The 23,152-nt window shown below is 45.8% G+C and overlaps 1 protein-coding gene across 3 annotated transcripts in view; it reads left to right on the top strand.

Annotated features, from left to right (window-relative positions):
- Positions 1–23,152, top strand: part of AP2B1 (adaptor related protein complex 2 subunit beta 1) — an 81,304-nt gene that overhangs the window by 44,562 nt on the left and 13,590 nt on the right. For 2 of the 3 annotated variants that reach the window (XM_050908807.1, XM_050908808.1), the window contains exons 15-18: positions 8,998–9,039; positions 10,955–11,101; positions 12,389–12,534; positions 15,067–15,196. In XM_050908807.1, coding sequence (XP_050764764.1) covers positions 8,998–9,039; positions 10,955–11,101; positions 12,389–12,534; positions 15,067–15,196 — 465 coding nt within the window. The remainder of the gene's footprint in view (positions 1–8,997; positions 9,040–10,954; positions 11,102–12,388; positions 12,535–15,066; positions 15,197–23,152) is intronic. The other variant, XM_050908809.1, reaches the window with a different exon arrangement.

Raw genomic sequence — 23,152 nt, 5'->3', positions numbered from 1 at the left:
TCAGAGACAAATAAATGGACACAGCAGGAGGACTAAAACTTGGTTTTGGGAAAAGAGTTGTCTCGCAGTTGGCATTAATGGGCTTAATTTAGTGACCTGCTTTGGCAGTAGAGCTGTTAGTTGATATGATACTTTTACTTAATATTTTTCTCAAGCCTTAAGTAAATCCATGGGGCTGTGGAGTGTGATCTAACAAAGTGATCATGTCTGGACGGGGAGTAGCTGTGCCTCGGGCTGTGTGGGCCAGCACTCTCTCAGCTGAGTTACTGGATGGGGTGAGCGCTAAAAAAAAATCTGAATGGTGGTGGGGGTTTTTTTCCCCCTAGAATGCTTTCTGTTGAAGTGCTGTTGCATCAAATGTCCTGTCTTCTCCTGATCCCTCGCATGTATAAGTGAATCTTTTCCTGGTGAATCTCTGTATTTCTCTGGCTTTTCCTTCCCTAATAAGCCTAATTAGTGTGTGAGTGAATGTGATCTCTGTCTGTTTATTGTTGTGGGCATGTGTTTAACAAGTATCAAGCTGAGTTAACCCTAACCTGGTATTAGCTAAATTGCTAGGCAGTGTCTCTTGGCTGTGTGGCTAACCAAGGGGATTGGCATTTGGTCTTAGGCTAATAAGCCACGCTTGTGCAGTGCCAAAAACACAGTCTCGAGCTGCAGGTACGCACATGCCTGATTTCTGTATGTGGCAAGGGGGTGAGATGCGTCAAGGTGACCCTTTGAAGAAGGGCTGAGCTCTTCACCCTTCACCAGGGACCAAAAATGGATGGGAGCCAGGGATGGCGGTCACTTGGGCTGCTCGTGCAGTCAATTAGTGGGGTTGGAGACTGAAATAAAATCTTCCTCTGTCCTTATCAGTGTTCTGCCTATGAGTGTATCAGTAGGCGTTCTGGCTGTCGGTGTAGCAATCCCTTCCTCTTTCTCCTCCAGATACCTTATACACACAGTTTCTGTATGTTATATTGCTGCCTGATTCTTTCCGCTTTGAAGTTTCCTTCTCCATTACTCCTGAAGTCTTTTAATGCATTTCTTCCCCTGCTTTGTTGGAAAGACTGAGGCTCCCATACTCTTGCGTGGAGCAGTGTGAGCAGTCTCTCTCTCCTCAAACCAGACAGAGTTTACTTCTCTTTGGGCCCTTGTGCTACCAGAAAGTAACCCTGTTCGGTTGTGAATGCCAAGGCAGCTGTCTTCCTCTGTGTGCTGCTTTGGTCTTTCTTTTCTCATCCCTCCTGTGGTCTTAAGAGTCTAAGTAAGAGTACTGGACCCAAGCATGATTGGGGTCTGATCTCGGGAATGATTGAATATGGGTTTTCCAAACAGGCATTTGTCTAGTGTAATTTTTTTTTAAGGCTCCCGGTGATGGAGTTTGTACCACCTCTACTGTTGATCCCTGTTTTCTGCTCATCACTAGCAGATCCCTTTTGGATCTCAGGTGACCTGAGAGGAGACAGGGGAGCATGAGATATTCAAATGCAGCGTATTCTGTGCATTGTGCCTCTGGCATTATCTCTCAGCCTGAGCAGGGACATAAGTTGCTCTACTGCCAGAGTAGAGCAACCCCAAACCCCACTTCCATTTTCCAAGCAACTGTTCGATATGTAAAAAAAGTCTAAATAAGCCTCTCTGTTATAGTGGAAGAAAATGGTTTGGGATGTGCTTGAGTTGATGCATGAAATCATGGTCTGTTGCTGTGATGGTGAGATTGCATCAGTCCTGTGAGTGTCTCAAAGGCAGCTGAAGGTCTGGAAGAGGCTGCTGGCAGGATCTCAGCCCGTTTGTCACATTCACTCAGTGTCATGTATTGATCCCCTTGGATACTGGTTGCAGCTCTTGTGTATTTGATGATGCCTTCTTTTCTTTGGAGGGGGTGTCTGTCTTCAGAGGGATGCTCTTGCAGTGAAAGTCCCAACAGGACTAACCCAGAAAGATCAACAGCAGCATTAACTTCCACAGCAAATGTCATTCTACATTTCTTAAACTGTGGTGGGTTTTTCTTCCAGGCATTTAAATAGAGACTGCATGGTGTAAAACTGGATAAACACCAATTAATATTGTTCATTTGAATTTTCCTCAGCATTGCTAGATATTTATCCCCATGACCAGTGAGACTCCAGCTGCTTGATAGGTTAATTTCTTTAGTGAGTAACTCTTATTTTATCTCCATAGTGAGTCGTGTAATTGGTATTAAATGTAACATGGATATTGTGCATGCACAGATGCTGAGCATGTGTTAACAATTTAAAAAAAAAAAAAAAGAGAAAAAGGGCCTTTAGTACAAGAACAAGATATGCTTTGCTTATAACCAGAGCAGACTCGCTATATGATTTACGGAGAGCTGTTCTCTAATGAACAGAGCCGGCACTGAGTCTGCTCCGGGTTGTGCCCCTGTTTGCCACCCTGGGCAGATCTTGTTCTTCTCTGCTTTGCTTTCTTTTCTGTAAAATGGTGACCAAGCCCACTGTTACAAAGCTGTTTGAGATCTCCAGCTCCACAGTGTAAAGTAGTGATACCAGTCGCTAATGTGGGAGAAGCAAAACTTGCTTGGACAGTAGGTTGCCAGCTGCGGAGTTGTGCATGCTGAGAGCTGGAGTTTGATGCTTTATCCCCTTAAAGCCGGCTCTTAAGTGGCTAAACTTCATGTACGTTATAGGCGGCCCTCCAACTCGCGGTTTACTGTTGATGCAGCGCTTTGTAGGATGTCTATCCGTGCTGTAATGAGCCGGGGTCATTTTGCCTTTAAACCTTTTTGTGTGTTTGTTTGCTCTGAAAATCCATTGGGCATGAGAGCTCCGTGTTGCCCGGCACATTGTGCGGCTCACTGTGAGCCCATGCGTTTAACGGGAGCAGGGCACTGTGGCCAGGAGCCAAGGAGGCTGGCTTTAAACCCGCCGGCAGAGCAGTAAATCTGTAGGAATGGACAGGCTTGGATTCTCTGTTATGTAAGGATTTTATTTAATACTCTAGCCACTCATCTACAAGAATATTATTGATTCAAGGCTGGCAGCTGGTCAGACTGATTTATGTCCTGAATTGTAAAGCTGTTTGATAAACACTGGATATCCACAGTGTTCTGTAATACCTGGACTGGTTTGGGCTGTTTCAGGTGGAGCTGTGCCCCTCTATGTAATCAGGTTGGATATAGTGGGGTCTGACCTCAGGGGTCTCTTCTGCATGGTTCAGGGCTGTGTCCCACCACTGTGCTTGCCTTGAAGTGGGATGGAGGGCTGGGACCTGAGCGCTAGCTCACCCTCTCCCGCAGGGTGTCCTGGGCTCCGGGTGCCTGTAAGCTTGGCAGCCTGGGAAGAAGCGCCTGCTCCAGCGGTCCTGAGTGCCTGCCTGATCCAAAAGGCTGGTGAGCAGGGGCTGCTGGTGTCACTCCCTCCCTGTCTGACTGCTTTCAAGTGGAGAGTCCGAAGTCTGGCCTTAGTCGGCAAAACCCTGGCTTGCTGAGGTTGATTAGGGACTCACCAATGTTTTATTAAAAAAAAAACCAACTTCTAAGTTATTTCATATACTCAGAGTAGGAGGCCTCACGTAGTTCTGGAAGCCCCAAAGTGACCCCCAGTCTGCCCTGGGTACCAGGTTCTTCTGGCTCTGCAAGTGACTTGCTGTGTGTAATCTCAGGAGAGTTACTTCATTTACCTTTTCCTGGAACTGCAGTGTGAGAGCGTCTATGCTAGGTCAGCCCCAACATCCATTTATGCAGTGGATGTGATGCTTCCCCAGAGTGCTCCTCCAGACTCTGAGAAGGAGCTGAGCGTCTCCTTTCATTGGAGCTGTTCTGGTTTGATGAGCTACAAAGGACATCTGTTAGGCTTTCTGACAAAGGGCATGTGTCTGTTGCTGGAGCAGTGCTGATACGGAAAAGGAGCTCTTCTGATGGGTTGCTCATTCATGTCTGATTTAAGGCTGTGGTTGCTGGAACAGTGATAGGACTGCTAGAGCTTTGTAGAGCTGCTTTTTTACACTTTAGAAAATGAAAATGGTTAGTACTTAGTTTCATTTGCTGATGGAAATCATTCAGCAAGGTAAAGCATTAGCAGTAAGTGCTACTGAAACTGGTGGCCGTGGTATTGGCAGCATGACCTGTCCTCCACCACCTTCGACACAGCTGTCCTTGGTTTGGCCAGTAGCCCTTCTGCTCTGCAAGCCTGGCTTGGTGGTATGAAAACAGACACATAAAATAGGCAGCAAACGAGGTACTGAAAATGCCTCTGTGTGAGCCACAGCGAAGTCTGCAATGAGATATCTGCAGCCCATCAGGAGGTCAGAAGATGCAGACCATGCATGATCTGTCCTGCAGTTAAGATGTCTCTAACAGGATTAGCCCAGATCAAGTGGCCTGCTAGCAACTGTGCTCTCAGCATTTCAGTCAGCCGCATCGCCTGATTCTTACTAGGTAAACGCCTTGTGTTCCTTGCTGCTGTGTTACTGAGTGCATGCTCTCATCCAGCTCCTTGAGCTGTGATGCTTAACTCTTGGTTTGGGGTGCGAGGGAGGGAGGAGGCAGCCATTGTCCCCTGTTAACCCATGGATTATGGCTCCATGAAATGCATAGCTGCTCTGAAAGCTGTGGCTATGCTATGGACGCAATGCAAAGTGGTTGCTGAGCAGTGGTTGTTGCAGCTTCTTTCCCTGGCTCCGCCCTCCCTGTTGTTTTTTGGAGCTCCAAATGCCTCACGTCATGTTGCAGAAATGATTGTAACCCCTCCGGATCACATGAACACTTCAGCAGAGTTACTTCATTACAAGCTGCTGTTAAGATGCAAATAAACCCTCCTAATGCAGTAACTCCAGCACTGCTGCACTTCATAAGTCAGCATAACTGCTTACATGGAGCTGAAGTTACAGGGCAAATGCTCTTCAACTGCAGAGCAACTGCAACGCCGTCTGAGCCAACTAATACAAAGTAAAGATACCGATGCAGTTTGGGAAGAGGTGCTAGTACTGTTTTTGTTGATACAGAGTCAAGCCCAGACTCTTCTTTAAACCCATGTGGCTGCTTGAGTGCTGTTGTGGCAGGATGGGTTTGGAGGGAATAAAGAGAATTCCTGTTTGAAGAACTTTGCGTTTGGTGGCCAAGGCTCCCTGTTTATCCACTGCTCATCTCCTGAAGCTGGTAGCTCTTCATCCTGGACAAAGGCTTTGTGCTCTTCAGCAAGAGGCAAGCCTGCCAACTTTCGGCTCAGGATCAGGGCTTTGCAGCGCTACAAGTTCCCCTTGGCCATCAAGCGGCAGCCCTCGTCCACCCCACCTTCACAGCACGCGTTTCAGCCTGAGTAGGGCTGACAGCTGTATTAATGTGGTCCTCTCCTCCGCGGGGCTGTTGCCTGCTCTCGTGTAAGGCAGGTTCACGTTGTCCTTCTGACAGGAGTGGCTGCCCGCCCATGAGATGAGTGGAAATGGTTAACTAGAGCTGCCAGCCCTGGGGAATTGGTTCGGCAGCACTTCACGCCTGACTAATATCTGCTTCTTTCCTTCTGCACTCTGCCTGTCACTCCAGATGGGAGAGGACACTCCGTGGGTAATTGGTTCCTGTTCCCTCTGTCTTCCTCCTTCCCTCTTACTCACACACATCGCTGTTACCGTCTCTTCCACCGTTTTGAGTTTGGAATAAAGTTAGGTCTTGGGCATCTTGCAGGAGGATTGGGTAAACCAGACCTGTAGTTTCTGAATGGGGAAATCATTGATGCTATGGGAGGGTGACAGGCAAGAGAAATGGAGGAAGGGACTTCTGTGCTGCTGCAATGGGTAGTGCACCCCAGATCTGATGTGGAACTGATTAGTTCTTTATTAACTTCCCCCCCTTTAACTTCTGTTGAAGTAAATATGTTGTCACTTCTCTTTTCACTATGTAGGTAGAGCCAGTAGGGACCTGGTGAAGCTGCCAGCTCCTTGGAGCTTGCTCTGCAGCTTTGTAGCACACATCTGCAGCACTTGGTCCCAAGCACAGGAGCCAAGAGAGTGGCAGTCTGCTGTGTGGAGACCCCTCCTATGAGTAAAGTTGGGCTTCAGGAGGAGCAGGGCAGAGCTTCCTGGCATTGGAAAGAGATCTTTTCTACCACGAAGCAGAGATGTTTGGTGCAATCTAGAAATGTAAGGAGGCTCATGGTAAATTCTCTGAGCCAGTGAGGTTTTTTTTCCTCTGCCTTGTAGGGGGTGAGAGCTGGAGTCTCGACTCAAGACAAACAATAAATCAAAATTCTACTTTTCCCCCAAGGCCTGGCAGCTAGGAAAAACGGAAGACTTGCAGCTAGCTTGAGGAACCCCAATATGTCATTCCTTCCCTCCTTCACAGTGAGTGCGTGCAGACACCAGTGTATGGGTTTCTTCGAGGTTGGATTCCTAGCCTGCAGCTTCTTATGATGAGTGTAGTAGGAAATGGTAGAATAGTTAACATCTGGCTTGATTATGCAGAATTATTCAGTCATTTCCATAATAACCTTTATAAAACACTTGCTGCTTGATAAACCAGTCTTTTTCCTGCTTCAGACAACAGTACCAGAAATCCTCTGTGCAAAAAATAATATCTGGAAATGAACTGGATTCTTTACCTTTTTCTTTTCCTCTGGACTTCACTGCCTGTCAGTATAAAGTGTGAAGTTCATCTGCGTGCAAGACTATGAATAGGGATGAGGTGTAATAGTTGCATTTATTACTCCTTAGTGAGCCAGTAACAAGATGTAAATGATCTGATATATTAATCTAAAACATGGCTTGGCTTAAAGAGCAGCCTGTAGAACAAAACTCTGCTCTGCCAGGCTGTTTCAGTGGGGGAGACCTGACAGTGTAACAAGCCCTATTTTATAAGCTCAATATTAATTGGATTTGAATCCTCTGGCTGACTTCCTTTGGTCTGTGACTGATCCTTCTTTGGACTTGGGAATTGCTCAATTTATCTGTTATGTCTTAAGTAAGCTAAGAAAAACTGGACTTGCGCAGCGCACTGCTGTGGGCAGCAAGAGGGTGGGTTGCTGTATGAAGAGGTGGCCGTTGCAGAAGATGAGGGATGTCCTATAAATTTCTGCCATGACCTCAAGTAGGGATAAACTGAGTCTCACACAGGAAAAAAGCTCTTCAGGCTTCTTAACAAAAGGCAAATTGTGTGTGACTTGTACTTCTCTAACACCTACTTATGGTAGATAATATTGCGTCAGATGGCTCCTGTGGGGATTAGGGGAAGGAGAGATGCCAGGGGATAGAAGGGGGATCCGGAATAGCACAGGGATTTGTCAAATTTTAGAGGTTTTTTGGAGGCTAGTTATCATCTAGTAAGCCACTGTCTTGCAACTTTGCTGCTGTTCTCAAGGCATTTTATGCTTTTTATCTGTGCTCTGAGGAAGAGAAGTATGAAGCTTTATGGTATCTCTTGACCAGCGTACAATACACTTGCCATGAGATCTCCCAGGTAACAGGCTAGCAGAGACCAGAAGAAAGTTGAATTTCCAAGTCTTTTGTGCAGAGGGAAGAGGTTGGAGCCTTTTTGGCTCTAAGCACAGGCACTCCTGGAAGCTTCTGCTTTAGCTATATGGTGCATTTTTTTGTCAATATCTTAACACATCAGCGTATATTTGAACAACACACCTAGAGCCTTTGTTGACCCAGTTTGTCAAATGCTTTTTTAAAGCAAACAAACTCCCCAAACCCTAATCAAATGGAAGAGCAAAACCATCTACGAGGCAAGCTGTGTTGTTCTGGTCTGCCAGTCCAGCCTCTTCCCTGTGGGGCTGGCTTCTACCTCGCCTCTGCACTTCCTCCATCCTCCGTGCATGTTGTCAGGGCATGATCCTTGTCTGAATGTGACCAAAAAAAACTCTGCACTAGGCAAAAAACTGCCGTGGTCTTCTGAACAAAAGCCTAGGATACAGATAAGACTGGAGATGTCTCTGTAGTGAATAACCGCTGCAGATCTGTGCTTGTTTCCTCCTGGCTATCAGTCATCTGTCGAATGCTTTATAAATATTCACAGGATTGATGTTGTACTCGCAAACAGCACTTGTAGCTAGCTTTGGAGTCTGTCCTGATCACTGAATTCTCTCAAGCATGTAGAATGGTGTGGATGTCTTTTAAAAAAAAAAAAAAAAAAAAAAGGCTTTATCACTGAGAAAGTGGTCTGGATGCTTTGTAAAGGGAGTTCGTGGTAGGACAGCTTCTAGGTGGGCTGTGGGATGGTTTGGCAGAAGGGCTCCAGAGAGGATTTAGTGTTTATGGAGGGTTGCGCGGGTGGTACACAGTGGCTATTTCAGTCGCTTCAAACTGTAGCTGTGTGGCTTGGCAGAGATCATTACTGAAATATCCTAGTGCACTGTAAGGTCTCTTTACTATTTGAGTGGCTCATTAGATCACAAAGCTGTTTTATTCCTGTCTAAGGGAGGGGAGCATCTTCAAAGGGAAGAGAAAGCCCACCTATCTGAGCTGTTGTAATAGCCGGCACGTATCCCGTTCTCTTTCTTCCTTGTTATTGAAGAGAACCGCATGTCAGAGGAACGTAGCCAAGATGCATTGTGTTTTCCTGTAGTTCGTAGCTGTTCCCTAGAAAACTAAAGCTTTCAGGAAGTGAGCTTCCTGTCAGTTTTATTTTTATTCCATTTCACAGTTACCCCACTGGGTTTTATGGAGCTGCTCAGGACTGCTGGCAACCAGCGTGGTGGGTTGAAGGGAAAGCACTGATGCATGAAACATGAAGAACTGCGCAGAGTTTTTGGTGCAGATGACACGCGCAAGAGGGGATGAGGTTTTGTTCTTATTAACCTGCAAAACAGTCCTGTCCGCAGTAGGTGTGTGAGGTAGTTCTCCAAATAGCTCTGCTCACACAACAGCAAAAAAGCCCCTCTGTTCCCTGCGCTTTCCCATCATTGCGTTTCTGTCTGTCCTGTACGCGGCAAGCGAGTGAGACATGCTCGCAGCAGTGCAGTCAACTGAGCTCCACTCCGGCCATCTGACACTTGGCTTAAATGAACTCGGTCTTTCTCTCCTCTCTCTCCTTCTCTCTTTCAGCTTGGCAGTGACCTTGGCGGGGGCATTGGAGGAAGCCCGGCAGTAAGTGCCATTCCATTTTTTTCCCCAATTTAAAAAGCTGCTCAAAGCTCAGGGTTTTTAAGTATAACCTCACCCATTATGTGCTGGAAGATGCTTTAAATCCCTGAAGATGTTTGAAAATGGACAAATGCAACTGAAACACACAGATCCCCACCTACGTTGCTTTGAGTCCAGCTGTCACCTGGGCTTTTCTAAGAGCAGCCAGGGCCAGAGCTGTTGACTCTGTCTGCTTAGCTCTTCTTTCTCAGAGCTTTTAGTTTGAGCACCAGCGTTAACACTGGCAGCGTTGGGCAGTCCTTGTGCAACTGCTTTGGCAGCTGAAAGGCCAAGGATGCTTACCTCTCTACTCACAAAGCCTGTTTGGTTGTAACCCTAACCCAGTGTCACCACGGGCTTGTCTGAACTCAGTGCTTTTCTCCTCCCAAATGCCACATAAGATTTTTTTCCTGGACATCAGGATCAGGTGCTCTGAGCTTTCCTACTACGTGTGGTCAGTGCTGAACTCTGCTTGCCACCGGCCTCCTTCTCTGTGCCTGTGCTTTGTGAATGTCCTAGTGCCTAGAGCGCTTGCCAGGACATGGGAGACTTTCAGGCTGCTTCCAAAGCACCCTTGGCTTCAAATGCATACCAGCTTCTTCCAGGAAAACATGGGAAAAGGATGCAAGATGACTTGGAGACGCAGTGGGCAGGAGGGAGCGTGCCTCCAACCCACAGCCAAAAGCAGTCTCCTGGAGAAAGCTCCAGTCCCTCTTCCCAGGACTGTGTAGCCAGTAATTCAGTGAGGAAAGCATACTCAGTTCTGGAGTGAGGGCTTTTCAGAGACCCTTGTTATGGCTGCAGTCATTCTCTCTCCTTCTTTCCCTGTGAATCTTGCATTCCTTTCTAACTTCAGCATGAGGGCAGAGGAGAGCCGGTGGTACAGTGTACCTGTAGCCCCCAGGCAGTACACACCAGGACGTGGGAGATACTTACTCTGTAGACATCATGCGTACAAAGCCAGGTCTCTGCCTTCCTGGGCCAGCATAAACCCACCGAGCAGTTGTGTAAAACCACCAGTCCTCCTTGTCCAAAGGGTTGATTGAAACACCACATCTCAGGTGGGTTCCTGAACACAGAACAGCGGTGAGACTTCAGACCCAGACCGGTCATCAATATTTCCTACTGCCTGCCGTAGTCATTCTGCCTGTTTCTGGGCTGCCGACTGGTGAATCCTATTCTCAAGCATGTAATTCTTCCTGCTCAGAGTAAAGAAGAGAACCTGGGAGTCTAACTTGAGTGTGACTGTCCCACCTGGAGCTGGGCACCTAAAGGTTAATATTCCAGGTTTGGTGCCCTCATTTAAGTCCTGAGAGGGAAGGATTGTCCTTCTTGCAGAAAGGTTGTCTTCTGGCAGACAGAGGCAACTAGTTCTGCTTCATGTAATGAACCTTTTGGACCACAGTGCTGAGAATGCAGAGCTCTGGCTTTGGGTGGGAGTACACAATACGGTCATGACTCCCTTGCTATCTCTGGATATGCAAAATCTTGCAGATTCCTGAAGGCTGTTGTAGTTGGGGGAAGATTTGAAGCATTTTTTCTTTTCCCTGGGTTTATGTAGGATAGATCCACAAAGCACATTGTCTTTATGAGAAGGAGAGATGAAGAAGAAAGATTCCTCTACAGTGGGAATAAATAACTGGAGCTATAAAAAATTATGTGAAAGCTATTGCATGGTTGAGGTGACAGCCGAGTGTAGGGATTAGTTGCCGAGAGCTTTGGAATTCAAATGCATTATTTAGCACTATTGATAGTTCAGTGGGGAAGCTGCAAACGGCTTTAAAATATTTAGGATATTGCCTGAGTTCATGCTTTATTTAATAAGTAGTGTTGTTCATGTGTGATGTTAATCAGTGCCTGTTCTTTCTGACTCCTCCAGGTGGGGCAGACCTACATTCCCTCCTCCGTGCCAGCCACCTTTGCCCCTTCACCCACCCCAGCGGTGGTGAGCAGTGGACTCAACGATCTCTTCGAGCTCTCATCTGGTATAGGCATGGCTCCTGGAGGATATGTGGCTCCGAAGTCTGTACGTAAGGAAGACGAACATCCTCAGTATGTTGCCTTACCTCAGGCTACAAGAAGTCTGAGACTGCTCGCTTGTCCCCTTTATTGTGGGTCACTGGTGCTGTCGGGGCACCTTAGTTATACTTGGTCCCATTAGGGATACCCTGGGCAGAGTAACAGTGTGTTGGAGACCATGTTAGTTGTTAGTTACAGACTTGTGGTTTTTTAGCAGTTCCCTCATTTTGCCTGTAACAATATTAGTCTAAAGAATGGCTTATGTAAGATAGGAGAATTTCATTTTTGTCAGAGCAGCTTTCCTGGAGACCTACTTCTTAGCAAGTTTCCCCAGGAAACTGAGGGCAGGATACAGTTTGCTGCAACTTTCATAGAAGATTCGTTTATTTGGAGGAATCCAACATGACAGTGAAGATAAAGTCACGTGATTGGGATGAGCATGCCGCAGTGTAATGCAGATAAATGCTCTGTTAGCGACAGAGATCGCAGATGCGCTGGCTGAAGCATGCTTAGTCTGGAGGGTTCGTGAGGTACAGAACATGGTTCTGGTAACAGGCTGTGGAGCAGCCATGGGGAGCTCAGGGTTAGCCTTTCATGTCTGAAAGGGAATAAACAAAAATTAGCACTCTTATTAAGTAGTCAATGGATGAATAAACTTAAGTCATCCTATGAAATCTAGGATGTCAAGGTACTGCAGAGCACACTCAAAGCTTGAGGTCCTTAACTGCTTGCAAGTGTTGCGCCGTATATAAGACCAAGTACAAAAGAACCCAGTAATTTTGAGCTTAGTAGTACTTCATTTTGCACCGCTCAAATTTGGGTCTGGGTTTTTCCCACAAAGATGATTTGGGAATCCAGAACCCAAACAGCTAATAGTATCAGCCCTGTGACTTTATTTGGTTCAAACTTTAGTATTGTCCTGCCTCTAATAGCCCAACAAGTCCTTGGAGGAGCCTGTCCATCAGCAGACTTGGTAAGTCTCACATTAGTGTGATGGACACAAGCTTTCACTGTTTCTTGTGCACACTAATGCTATAGTATATTCGAATTCTTATGTGAGTGCTGTGAACAAATATGGATTAGGAGCAGCAAGCTTATTTCTCATTGGTGAACTTGATCCTTTCAGCGCCCCATGTCATATCTTCCCTGTAGTGTTTCTTTAGCGTTTGTGGGCTTAATGTGCCAATGTAGCTGGATTTCTGAACTCAGGACTTCTCTGTTGTTTAGAAAACTGTACTTTTTTGTTATCTTCAGGCCAGACTTCTCATGCTGAATGACATCTCTTGTGTTCAAGGTTTGGTTGCCTGCAGTGAAGGCTAAGGGACTGGAGATCTCAGGCACGTTCAGTCACAGGCAGGGACACATCTACATGGAGATGAACTTTACCAATAAGGCTTTGCAGCACATGACCGACTTTGCCATTCAGTTCAATAAGAACAGGTAAGAAATCTATACGCTTTGTCTGCTCTGTTAAAAAGATTGCATGCTCCTATGAAAGGAGTCTGTGTCTACACTGCTAGATATAGGGAGGACTTTTATGTAGGTATTTAATGCAGTCATGCAAACAGCTGGATGATACAGCCTGAACTCTCCATCACACCACAGTTATGTGAAAGGGCTGAAAATACAGACTGATAAATCTGTGAGGAAACAGGCAGCAGACGGTCCCGTTGTTCTCCTAGCTCTGAAACAGCATCTGCCCCATTTAATCTCTGCGGAGTTTTAAAGCAGCCTCATGAGTTGTTAGGCAGGTTAGCGGTTTTATAGCCAGTAAGTGCCCCAAGGAAAGCGAGAACATAAACAGGCAAGCATTTGAGCTGCACAAGTATCAATCTGTAATGCCTCTGCTCCTGACTTAATTGCTGTGCTGCCCCTCAGACTGTCTGGAAGTACGGGTCTCATTAATAAAGCTATTTGTCAATGAAGAAGTTGCATGTTAAGAGCCTGTGGCACACGTTTTTCCTGTAATTGGCAGCAGAACAATTTTGTCAGAAGGAGCAGCCACTTGAATGTTTAGAGCATACAGATTGTTCTCAGAAACCCATCTCAGCCAAAGGACATGACATGGCAGTACAGCCACGGTGTCTTCCCACAAATAGCCTTTCCAGTCAGAGAGCTTACCGTGTGGTTTGCTGTATGTTATCTTGAGCAAGGACCAGGCTAGTTCTTATCAAGACTGTAAAGAATATCTTGTGACTGAAATGTTCCCCATATTTCTTAATATCCCTTCACTGGAAAAGAGTTCTCTATACTAAAGATCCACTGAAACCATCTCTTTAATATCACTGTTAGCCTTGCAAATTTGGGATTTCTTGAAATGAATAATATTTACTTACAAAAGACATTATGCTAAGTAAGTCTTAGTAAATGTTCTCCCTGGACTGCTATATTTTCTGGAGAGTTTTGCTAAGCTGCTATATGCAAATGTTTCATGCAAATTGGCCTGGAAAAAAGCCGTTTTGCTTGTGATTTTTCCCTATACATCAAGCTGTCTTCTAGCCACACCTACATGGTACTTCTCAAAGATGTAAGAAGTTTAAATACTGTGCAGTAAAACAGCAGTTTCTCCTTTTGCAGCATATCAGCACACGCTTCGTATACAATCTACTACTATTTACTCTTCTACAAATAGTGTTCTCCTGTTACCGCTTTCCACTGTGGCTGGTGCATTGGAAAGAGCTGCAGTGGGCTGGCTCTTTAGGTTTAAATATTAAGGTTTGTGATTGGGAAGTTTCTATTGCTTTTCCCCCTCTCCTGCTGCTACTAATCGCATTCACTGCAGTCTTGGGATAAAACATTTAAAAAAAAAAAAAAAAAAAGGTTGGAGCTCTAGTGTGCTTTAATATCACAGCCACTTAGTAGCAAAATGCAACTTTGTTTTCCCTCTGAGTCTGAGGGAAAACACTGGGGTTATGTCCCCCAAGGTGGGATGGCTGCAGAAGGCAAATCACGTGGCTAGGCCCTTGCTGAGAATATTCTTATTTCAGCTCCCTAGCGCTGCAAACTAAGGATAACACAGAGTGGGGCATCTACTGGTTTCTGAAAGAGTGACATACCCAATACACATATGGCTGACTGTGCAGAGACAGTATCAGTTTTTTAGTGCATAAAATAAAAATACACACCTATACATCTTTGTTCCTGTAAATACTCTATCACCTCTGAGCTAATGTGAATTCTGCTAAAGAGAAACACAGTCACGAGTGGACACCAAAACTATCTTATGCATCTGCACTTCCATCTGCTTTCAAAAAGAAGCCGGTACATAGTACAGAAGTGTTATGTTAAATGTTAGCTGCTTTTCTTCTTCTCCACACTAAGTAGAGGTGCCTGGAGAATTAAATGCCTCTTGGACTGAATGGGCAAGTAAACATTCACTTTGCTATGGTGGTATACGTCCCCAGCTGAAGGAGCCTCAGATCAAGCAACAGAGCCAGACACTGTCATTCGGGACCAGACAGCTGGCTGCGTTGATTCATTTGTTCTACAGTGCTCTGTTACAAACCACGTACTCCTCCTTGGCTATCTGTTTGTTCTGTGTTGGCTCCAGTTCCTTCTTCCATAGCTCCCAATAATACACAGCCCATGCGGTGTGTAATATACTCTACTTAGTGCTCTGCAGCTCTGTAAGAGAGAGCCAGGAGGCCTGAGTCTGAGTCCAGGTGCCACTCCTTGCTGGGCAGGCTGCTGCTCAGCACGAAGACCAGTACTGTGTGGGTGATGGAAGAGTTCCCAGATGCTGGTTTCCTGGGCAGGATGGTGCATGTTGTCGGCGAGACTGACCTGATTGAGTTTCCTGTGCCTTGTCCTACTTTGAGTGTCTACTGTTTTGAGCTGTGTTCCTCCCCTGGAGTAACAGCGGGGGCAGCTCAGGAGTAATGGGAAGATGAGCCAGCTTGTGCTTGGCAAAAGGGGAATAGGTGTTGGGCAATGCAGTGCTGTTCTCATCGCCTCTGTTTTTCTCTTGCCCAGCTTCGGGGTTATCCCGAGCACCCCATTGGCCATTCACACACCTCTGATGCCAAACCAAAGTATTGATGTCTCCCTGCCCCTTAACACTTTGGGACCAGTCATGAAAATGGAGCCTCTGAACAACCTCCAGGTAAGGATTGTCTCATGCTGGGCGGGGTGGGGATCAGCAGTTGCTCAGCCCAGTTTGTTTGGCCCAACACAATGTGGTAAGACTCTAGTAACAAAATACCATGCGTATAGGGTGACCAGGCAGACCTCATGGATTTGGGCATGAGTCTGGCCAAAACTTACTATTCCTTTTTCTAGTGTCTCCCAGAAGGACTGAAGCAGAGACTTTTGAATTTTGAGACTTTTCAAATACCTCAAACCCACTGCTTGCATCTGCATAGATTAAGGTCTTTGTCTGCTCCAGTAACACTCTTCTGTAAACTGGGCATGAGGTTTGGTTGGGCTTATGAACTGGAGCTGGTCTGAACAGAGAAAGTGAGTGCCTGTGGTGGAGCGGGCAGCGAGAGCTGTCAGCAAGAACTGAGACAATTAAAGGAATTGCAGGAAAGATGGCAACTGCTGAGTGATTAATATTTCTCTAGTGCTCTTAACTTCCAGGACGCTTTACAAAGGCGTTGGCACCTAGTTCCCTGCCCCAGATAGCTTAATCCAAGGCAAACAAGATGTGTTCCAGGAAAGGCAGAGGAGCAATGACGTAAGCAGCTAATGTTTCATTAATGAGGCTGCTGGTGCATGTTGGGGACAGCATTCCCTAGAAGAGGCTTTTTATCGGATTGGGCTGCCTATCTGATAAAGGCACGACAGATCCGGGGAGACGTTCCACTCTGGTTTGGACTAGACGCTGTCTCCATCAGTCCTGGCGTGCCTCAGGGGCACTGGTCTTGAAGTACTCATCAGGCAGCCAGTTCTCCCTGGAAGGAGGCTCTTCCCCACTGCTGCCATGTGCAGCCACTCTGTGGAGCAGAGCTCAGCGAGTGACTCCTGCCTCTGCTCTGTGAAGCTGGGTCCTCCAGGATGATTTTCCCAGTATCCCAAAGATGCGGTTGACTTGCACTGTGGCATGTCTCGTTTGCCTCAGGTCTCCAGGAGACTGAACTAGGTTGGGTTCCTGTAGCGTAGCAGCCCATAGAGGGGAATATTTTGAAGCAGCTTATTCTCTTTTTAGATTAAGAGAATGCAATGGAAGTTACTATTTATTCTGCCTGAGCAACTGTTTTTTCCCTTCTTTTGACTTCCATTCTGGGGCTTATGACTTATTGATGAGTCTTTGGGCAAACAGCTTGAAATAGCTTCTCTGGCACTCAAACGAGCAATCCTACACTCCGGCTCTGAGCTCAGTCATGCGATGGGGGAGCATGCGGACAGTGAATGAATTACATGTGCTTGTCTTCCACAGAGGGCCCTTCCAGCTTGTGGAAAAGCTGGATTCCCTCTGCATCCAGGTCATGAGGATGAGGTTGCATCACTGCATTTGGGTCAGCTGTGGTAAAATCTACCTCCTGCTCTGAAGGAAATTTGGAAGTCTCTAGGAGGTGACGGTCCTAATCTGCCTCCATAACACTGGGGACTCTCTCAACGAGGCATTCTCAAATTGCTGCTTCCTTTGATCAGGAAGGAAGTGAAGTATTTGGGTTATTAAATCTCTAAAGGAATCAGAACACAGTTTGTTTCTTGTAGCATCTTCTGCTAGAACAAAGCAAAGAGACAACATGCGAGGAAACCTCCAGCTACCTTATATTGAGACAGCGGAGCATTCATTAGTGCCAGACTTAGTTGCTAATTTGCTAGCTCTCTCATTGCCATAGAAGTTGACTGCCCTTTTACAACTGGGGAAGCTGCCATATGGAGTAATAGTATATTTCTCTGCAAAGAGCTGAGTCATGATAGCAGATGCCAAGTTAAAAAGAGCACTCCCCTTACTTTTTTGACAGCAGTGGGTTTGACAGAGATCTGTCATTGCCCTGACAGCCAAGGCTCTGGTTTTGTTTTGTGAGTTCATGTCGAAATTATCTGTCTTGAAACATTCAGAAATCGTTTTGGTGACCTACTTAGGGAACAATTTATAGCATAATATAGGAGTAGAGAATACAAATGTTCCTCTATTCATTGAAGAACCAAAACACTCATCCAGTTGAATTTGCTTAATGCAGTTTTTCTGATCTGGGGAACATCGAAGTAGATGCAGGACTGGTTTGAACCTGAGGACTTTATGTTCATCTGCTATTCTGGTGGGGGTTTTTTGTTTTAGTAACAAGAAAAATAAGTCCTGAAGTAACCAAGCTGATAGCTTTCAACTTTTTGTCATGTTAATTAGAAACTTCAAAGACTAGTTGTACATTCCTTAGGCAATTATTTCAGAAGTAATGAATTCAAGTCTTGTTCAGGTTACTCTTACTACCATTTCTAATCTTTTGCCTGATGCAGCTGGTTTAATCTTAACATTTGTAATCATGGAAAGAAACTAAAATATTTGACAAGTTAACAAAAAAGCCATTTTCACAAGAAGATGAGGAAGACTGAAATATTTTCAGAGGCTTACTTAAGTAAAATGTAACTGAAGTGTCTTCTGTTTGCCAGTCACCTTGCATCTTGTGATAATGAATACCAGGCTTCTCTCTCCCATCCCAAAATAATGATGATGATTTTCTTGACCTGTTCACTCAGATTCAACCCCCAGTGAAGCAGTGATTTATTCAAAGGATAAAACCAAAGTTAGACTGGGCACAGCACTGTAGGGCTGAATGGACTCCAATCCCTGCTCTCTGGTTCGTCTTTTTTACTTCTTACAGATCAAAAAGCTGCTGTCAGATGCCTTTGGAGTGTGCCTGTTGCTAACGAAAATCCGACTTAATTATTTGTGTGCTGCTAACTTCTGCTGGGGGACACTCTTGCAGTGCCTTGTCAGCATTTTGGAGGCTACCTGGCACTTGTGGGTGCTGTGGTCCCCCTGCCCGGAGCTGCCTCTGCAGAGCATGGCACTCGTAAGCAGTAACAAGCTCTTGCCCAAAGGTGTGCGAGAGGCTGCGTTGAGCTTCATGAGTATTTGATAGCCGTGTCTTGTTTGCCAGTCAGGGAGATGGCTCTAGTAGTTGTACAGGCTTGCTTGAGTCCTGTAGTTGTCTTTTCACAATCAAAGTAGTGATACCCCTCTGATGACATGTAGGCTATTAGGGTTGTACCTAGCGGAAGCGATGGGGTGGGTGAGGTATCTTTGCGACCGTGTGTGTGAGACCTTGAGCTCTAAAAGAGGAAAATGGGTTCTGAAATAGGGATTTGCATTGGTGAGGAATATTAACTCTTTCCGGATACTTCTTCAAGTCAAATTTGGAATAAGAAAATGCCTGGGATGAGAGCCTTTCTATGCTAAAGAGAACCACTGTTCCTAATAAACGGCCTTTCAAGGGCTGTGAAATGCTGTGAAATCAGAATATCTGATTTGTTCATTTGGGTACACGAGAATTGCTCCCCTCACCCTGGAAATGGGTGAAGTGGAGCCGGCCTGCTGTGAGAGTTTCGGAGCTCAGGCCTGACCTGTCATGGCACGAATATGATAATCTCTTCTGTGAGATGGTAACCGCTTGCAGGAGACGATACAATCGAAAACAAGCTGCAGGGACTCCCGGAGCAGTAGTGAGTCTGCCTGAGCCTGGAGCATTGCCATTCTCTTGGGATCCACATTCAAAATTGACAATCAGCGTGTTGCATTCCCCAGTGTTACCTGCTGTCAACTGCCAGGGCTGTTTGCAGCTACTGAGCATGCAACTGAAAGAAGCATAGCTTCAGTTTTCCAAAATGCCTGTAAAACGATCTGGCGGGTATTGAAAGGGAAGGATCTGCCAGCTGCATTTCTTCCTGAAAAGTGACACTTGGAAACGTAGACCTCTCCCTTGCTGGTGAGCAGTGTGAGGTGCAGAACGTTTCTATTTCTTCCAATGAGTTTAGTAAAACATTTCTGTAAAGGCAGCTGAAGGTGCAGCTTCTTCATTGAGAAAAGATGGGTCTTGCTAATGCACTAGATCATACTTATCCTTCCACGCTTGGTTCTGCTGTAACTCATCACCTGTGCTCCTCCACTTTTCAGTGTCTCACATGCAATGCAGAACCGCTGGAGCTGTCATTCATCAGAAGTGTTAACGTGTCTCGGGTCACAAATGCAGAGCTCTTGGTACTTGGAAACAGATTTCACACATTCAACTCTCCATAAAAACAAGGCTGAGAATCGGCATGAGCAGCAAGTCCAGCCAGCAGATGTTCTCCTTTTAGAGCCTGCTTGATAAATGGCACAATATCTGCCTGTGTGTGAGCTGTGTCAAAATTACTGGACCAGCCACCACAGAACAGCCTTGGGTAGCTAGATGTGGAAGGTGCTTTCTTGGATTTGTTGCCTAGGTTATTTTTTTTTAACAGCCTCTACTAGAGAGGGTCTTATTCCAGAAAAGAAGAGAACCCTCCTGGGAGCTCCCTGAATTAAGGACTCGGATCACAGCTTGGTGTCTGCGGCCAGTTCCTAGCTCAGCTGTGGAAAGCTGTTGGCTTGCCGATTAAGGGCAGGTCTGCCACATGGTACAGCACATTTGATTAAAATGTACGTTTTGAACTTCAAGTACAGCCAGGCACACATGAGAGCGTAACCCTCCCAGTAACTCGCCGTTCCCTGACCATTGACGTAAGCGGCGTGCCCGGAGATGACAGCCGCAGCCAGGGACGCAGCACCCAGCCTCGCTGTCTGTGCACAGCTCCGTTGCCCGGGCTCGAGACTTGTGCCCGTAGGTAGAGCATCCGGCTGGCAGCGGCTGTCAAGCGCCCGTAGGATCCTGAGAACCCTACCTGTCAAACAAAATGAAGTGAAGTAGCTAGCACTCCCTGGGGGCATCTGACAGCCAGAGCAGCAGGCTGTCACAGAATAAACCGTGACCTTGTGCTGGCAGAGGTAAAAAAGACTCTGCAGAGGAGAGTTCTTCTCGCCTTAGCGGTTTGGCTGTTACCAGGCTCTAAAGCAAAACCCAACTTGAAGTAAATCCTTAATTTAGTGTAGGTGCTAATGGGATTCCAAGTGGGTATGTTGTGTACTTGCTGCTGATGGAAAGCATCTGTGTTGCTTTCAGACTTGACTTTGAAAGTTGGTTCTTATGCTCAAGTCTGGGATTTAAAGCATCAGAAACCTACACTATAGAAGAAAGTAACTTAGTAATTGTTCTTATGAGGTACCTCTTCCCCAAAATACCGTGTGTTGGCTATCAGAGGGTTGCACTGCCAGAAAGGACAACAGAAGGGTGCTCATGCTGCAAGGTGAACAAATGTGTTCCAGGGGTTATTTCTAGAGGTGCTGCTTCCTCTAGTCAGATCATGATGAAGATGTAAGTGATTGGGAACCCTGTGCCAATTTTTAGTGGGCTCACACCTTTTCAGCAGTGAAGCATCACATGAAAATCTGGCACCTTTTGACTTTTATCCCTCAGAAGCTTTGTAGTCTGCTTAGCTAAATTCACAAGGTAGTAATATTATTTTTTTTTCCTCCTTTCAAAAAGATCACAGATGGAAAGCCATTTTTATTTAAAATGCTTCTGTTTCAACTCTCAAGTGTCTGAAGCTGAAGGTCTAGTTAAAGATTTAATAGTTCACGTCCAGGTTGGCAGGTTAAAGCTGCAGAGCCACAGGCAAAGTTAGTCTGGACTGGAGGATTTATTGAATGCAAGTGGAGGTTCCTTTCAAGCATGTCAAACCTGGAGAGACTTCTCAGCTACTGGTATCGCTTTAGATGTCATTGATTGTCTCAGGCTGATGTTCCCACCTAAGGAGCACTGGATTTTTTCGGTAAGTTGCTGTTACTAGCTACTCAGTTTCTCACAGGCAAGGCTGTGGATCTGCTTTCTGCCTGCGGTTGCTTTTGTAGCCTGTCAGATGGCATTGGATGCTCCTGATGTGACAGTGCAAAGGTTGAAGCGTGACCTTGGAAAGCTATTATCAACTAGTAGGGCCTCTTAGCCTCTTCTTGGTGTGAGTTTCCCCATCCAGATATCTGCAGGTGCCTTTTCATGGACCAGATCTTGGGGACCGCAGCCCTAACAGTGCATACCTGGCTGTTCGGGGGAAGTATGTGGTGTTGCATGATGGAAGCTAGTCTTGAAAAGCTTACCAGTCTTGTCCCAGCGCTCTAGGTTTAAGGAGACTGTAGCTTTTTCCTTTCCTGTTTGCAAAAATTATTTGCAACAGCTGGTTTCTGCATCATTACAGATACTTGCAAGGTGACACGTGATATCATTACTGAACCCAATGATGCAGTTTGGGAGGAAGGCTGGCATGTGGCTTGCTTTTCTTTGCTGGGAAGAAATTGCAGTTCCGAGCATCTTAATTGGGTAGCTCTCCAGAGTATAGCCAAAGCAGCTTACTCAGTATGTTTCTGCAGAGTTGAGAAGCAGGTCAGCAGATACCTTTTTATAGCATTCTTATAACTGCGGGGACAGGGTTAGCATATTAATTTGGAGTGTGCCTCTAGAACTGTGACTGGAGAGAAGGCACTGCTTTCCAGCCCCTCTTGTAAGAAACTGCTGTTGTATGGCAACAACAATTAGCTACAAAAGCTAAATAATCTCTGTTGTTCTAAGGCAAGGCAATTAATCATTAAATCAGAGTTGGAAAGGATCTTAGGTCACGCAGTGTAGTCCCTGCTATGCTTTGTTGTTTTGCTACAGTTCCTCTTATTGAGAGCATTGTCAAGGCTGATTTTAAATACTCCGAGCACTGGAGCCTCTGTCTTCCTCAGGAGAATTTTGTGCTGCTTAATAATTATCACTATTGAGTTTTCTCAGACGTTTAGCCTAAATTTTCCCTCTTCTGGCTCATCTCCACAACTTATATCCAAGCATAGCGTCTGGAATGGCTACGCTGCTGTCCCTTCCCCAGCTCTCCCCTCCCAGACTGAGGTGTGTGTTTGGCTACTCACCCGCTCTGTTCAATCACGTTTTGCAGAGGTGAATCACTTAAGTCCGTCCACCAAACTGCTTTTACCCCTCTGGCTTTGGTGCCTCTAGCTCAAATACTAGACGTTCCAACTCATGAGTATGACACCAGCAATTGAAGCATGTAACAGCTCCCTATTACAGAGAACCATTTCCTTCCCCCCCCAGGCTGCACCATCATTTACATGGCTTTAGTGGGTTTTAAACTAATCCCTTCTTAAGCTGGTTTGCACTGTGGGAATTAAATATAAGCTGCTACCTTTAGTGATGGCTGAAAGTAGAAACCCCCACAGACTGTCACATCTACATTTGTGCTGTTCTTTGCACTTCTAGGACCTTCCCAATTGCTAGAAGAGTTTGTTCGGGAGCTTGATCTTGTACCACTTGTCCTCTGGCTTGCATGCATGTCTAATCAGCTGACTTGTGTTCGAATTCTCTGGTTTATTCCCCTCTCTTGTCTATCTGCAGCTGTTTTTACCGACATTTGGGGATGTCTTTCTAAACCTTCTACTATGGAACAATAAGTTTTCTCAGCAGGACGCTAATATATGTAATTATTAATGTGAACGGAGTTTGTCTTGGCATAAATCTTTGTAGCGGCAAGTTTATTTCTTTGGCTCGGCATTTAGCATGGTCTGGTTTGTGTTTCAGCTGGGTTACAAATTGGAGAACTCGTTCTGGGATTTTTCAAAGGAAGTAGGAGCTCAAATGGCTCCTGAAACTCCAGGCTCCCCACACGACCTGAATTCTAGGTCTCTCTTACAGGCTGTTTCCTTCGTTGCAAGCAATGGCAGGTGTCTGCTGAACTGTACTCCCATGACAGGCTATTGCTATACGGGATGATGTGAGGAGAGCGCGAGAGGCATAGAAATAAAGCCCAGAGCTACCTTTTTCTGTACTGTATTATGACAGTGCATTTCTCAGACCTCCAGTTTGCTCCTGCTGTACCATCAGCTCTCAGCCTGGGGAAAACTGAAAGTGAGGTTGCTCTCTGTGTTAGCAGAGATTAGTCGGTAATGTGGCAAGCATGTGTGATAAAAGGCAATCCAGTGCATCTCCCTGGCTGGCGGAGTTTAATGACACTGAGAATTAAGTTTTTTGTCAAGTGATCTTTTTTT

Source organism: Gymnogyps californianus, chromosome 20 (genome assembly GCF_018139145.2).
Source record: "Gymnogyps californianus isolate 813 chromosome 20, ASM1813914v2, whole genome shotgun sequence".
Taxonomy (NCBI): Eukaryota; Metazoa; Chordata; class Aves; order Accipitriformes; family Cathartidae; genus Gymnogyps; species Gymnogyps californianus.
Note: the sequence above shows the minus strand (reverse complement) of the source record. Positions and strands in the feature narration are given on the sequence as shown.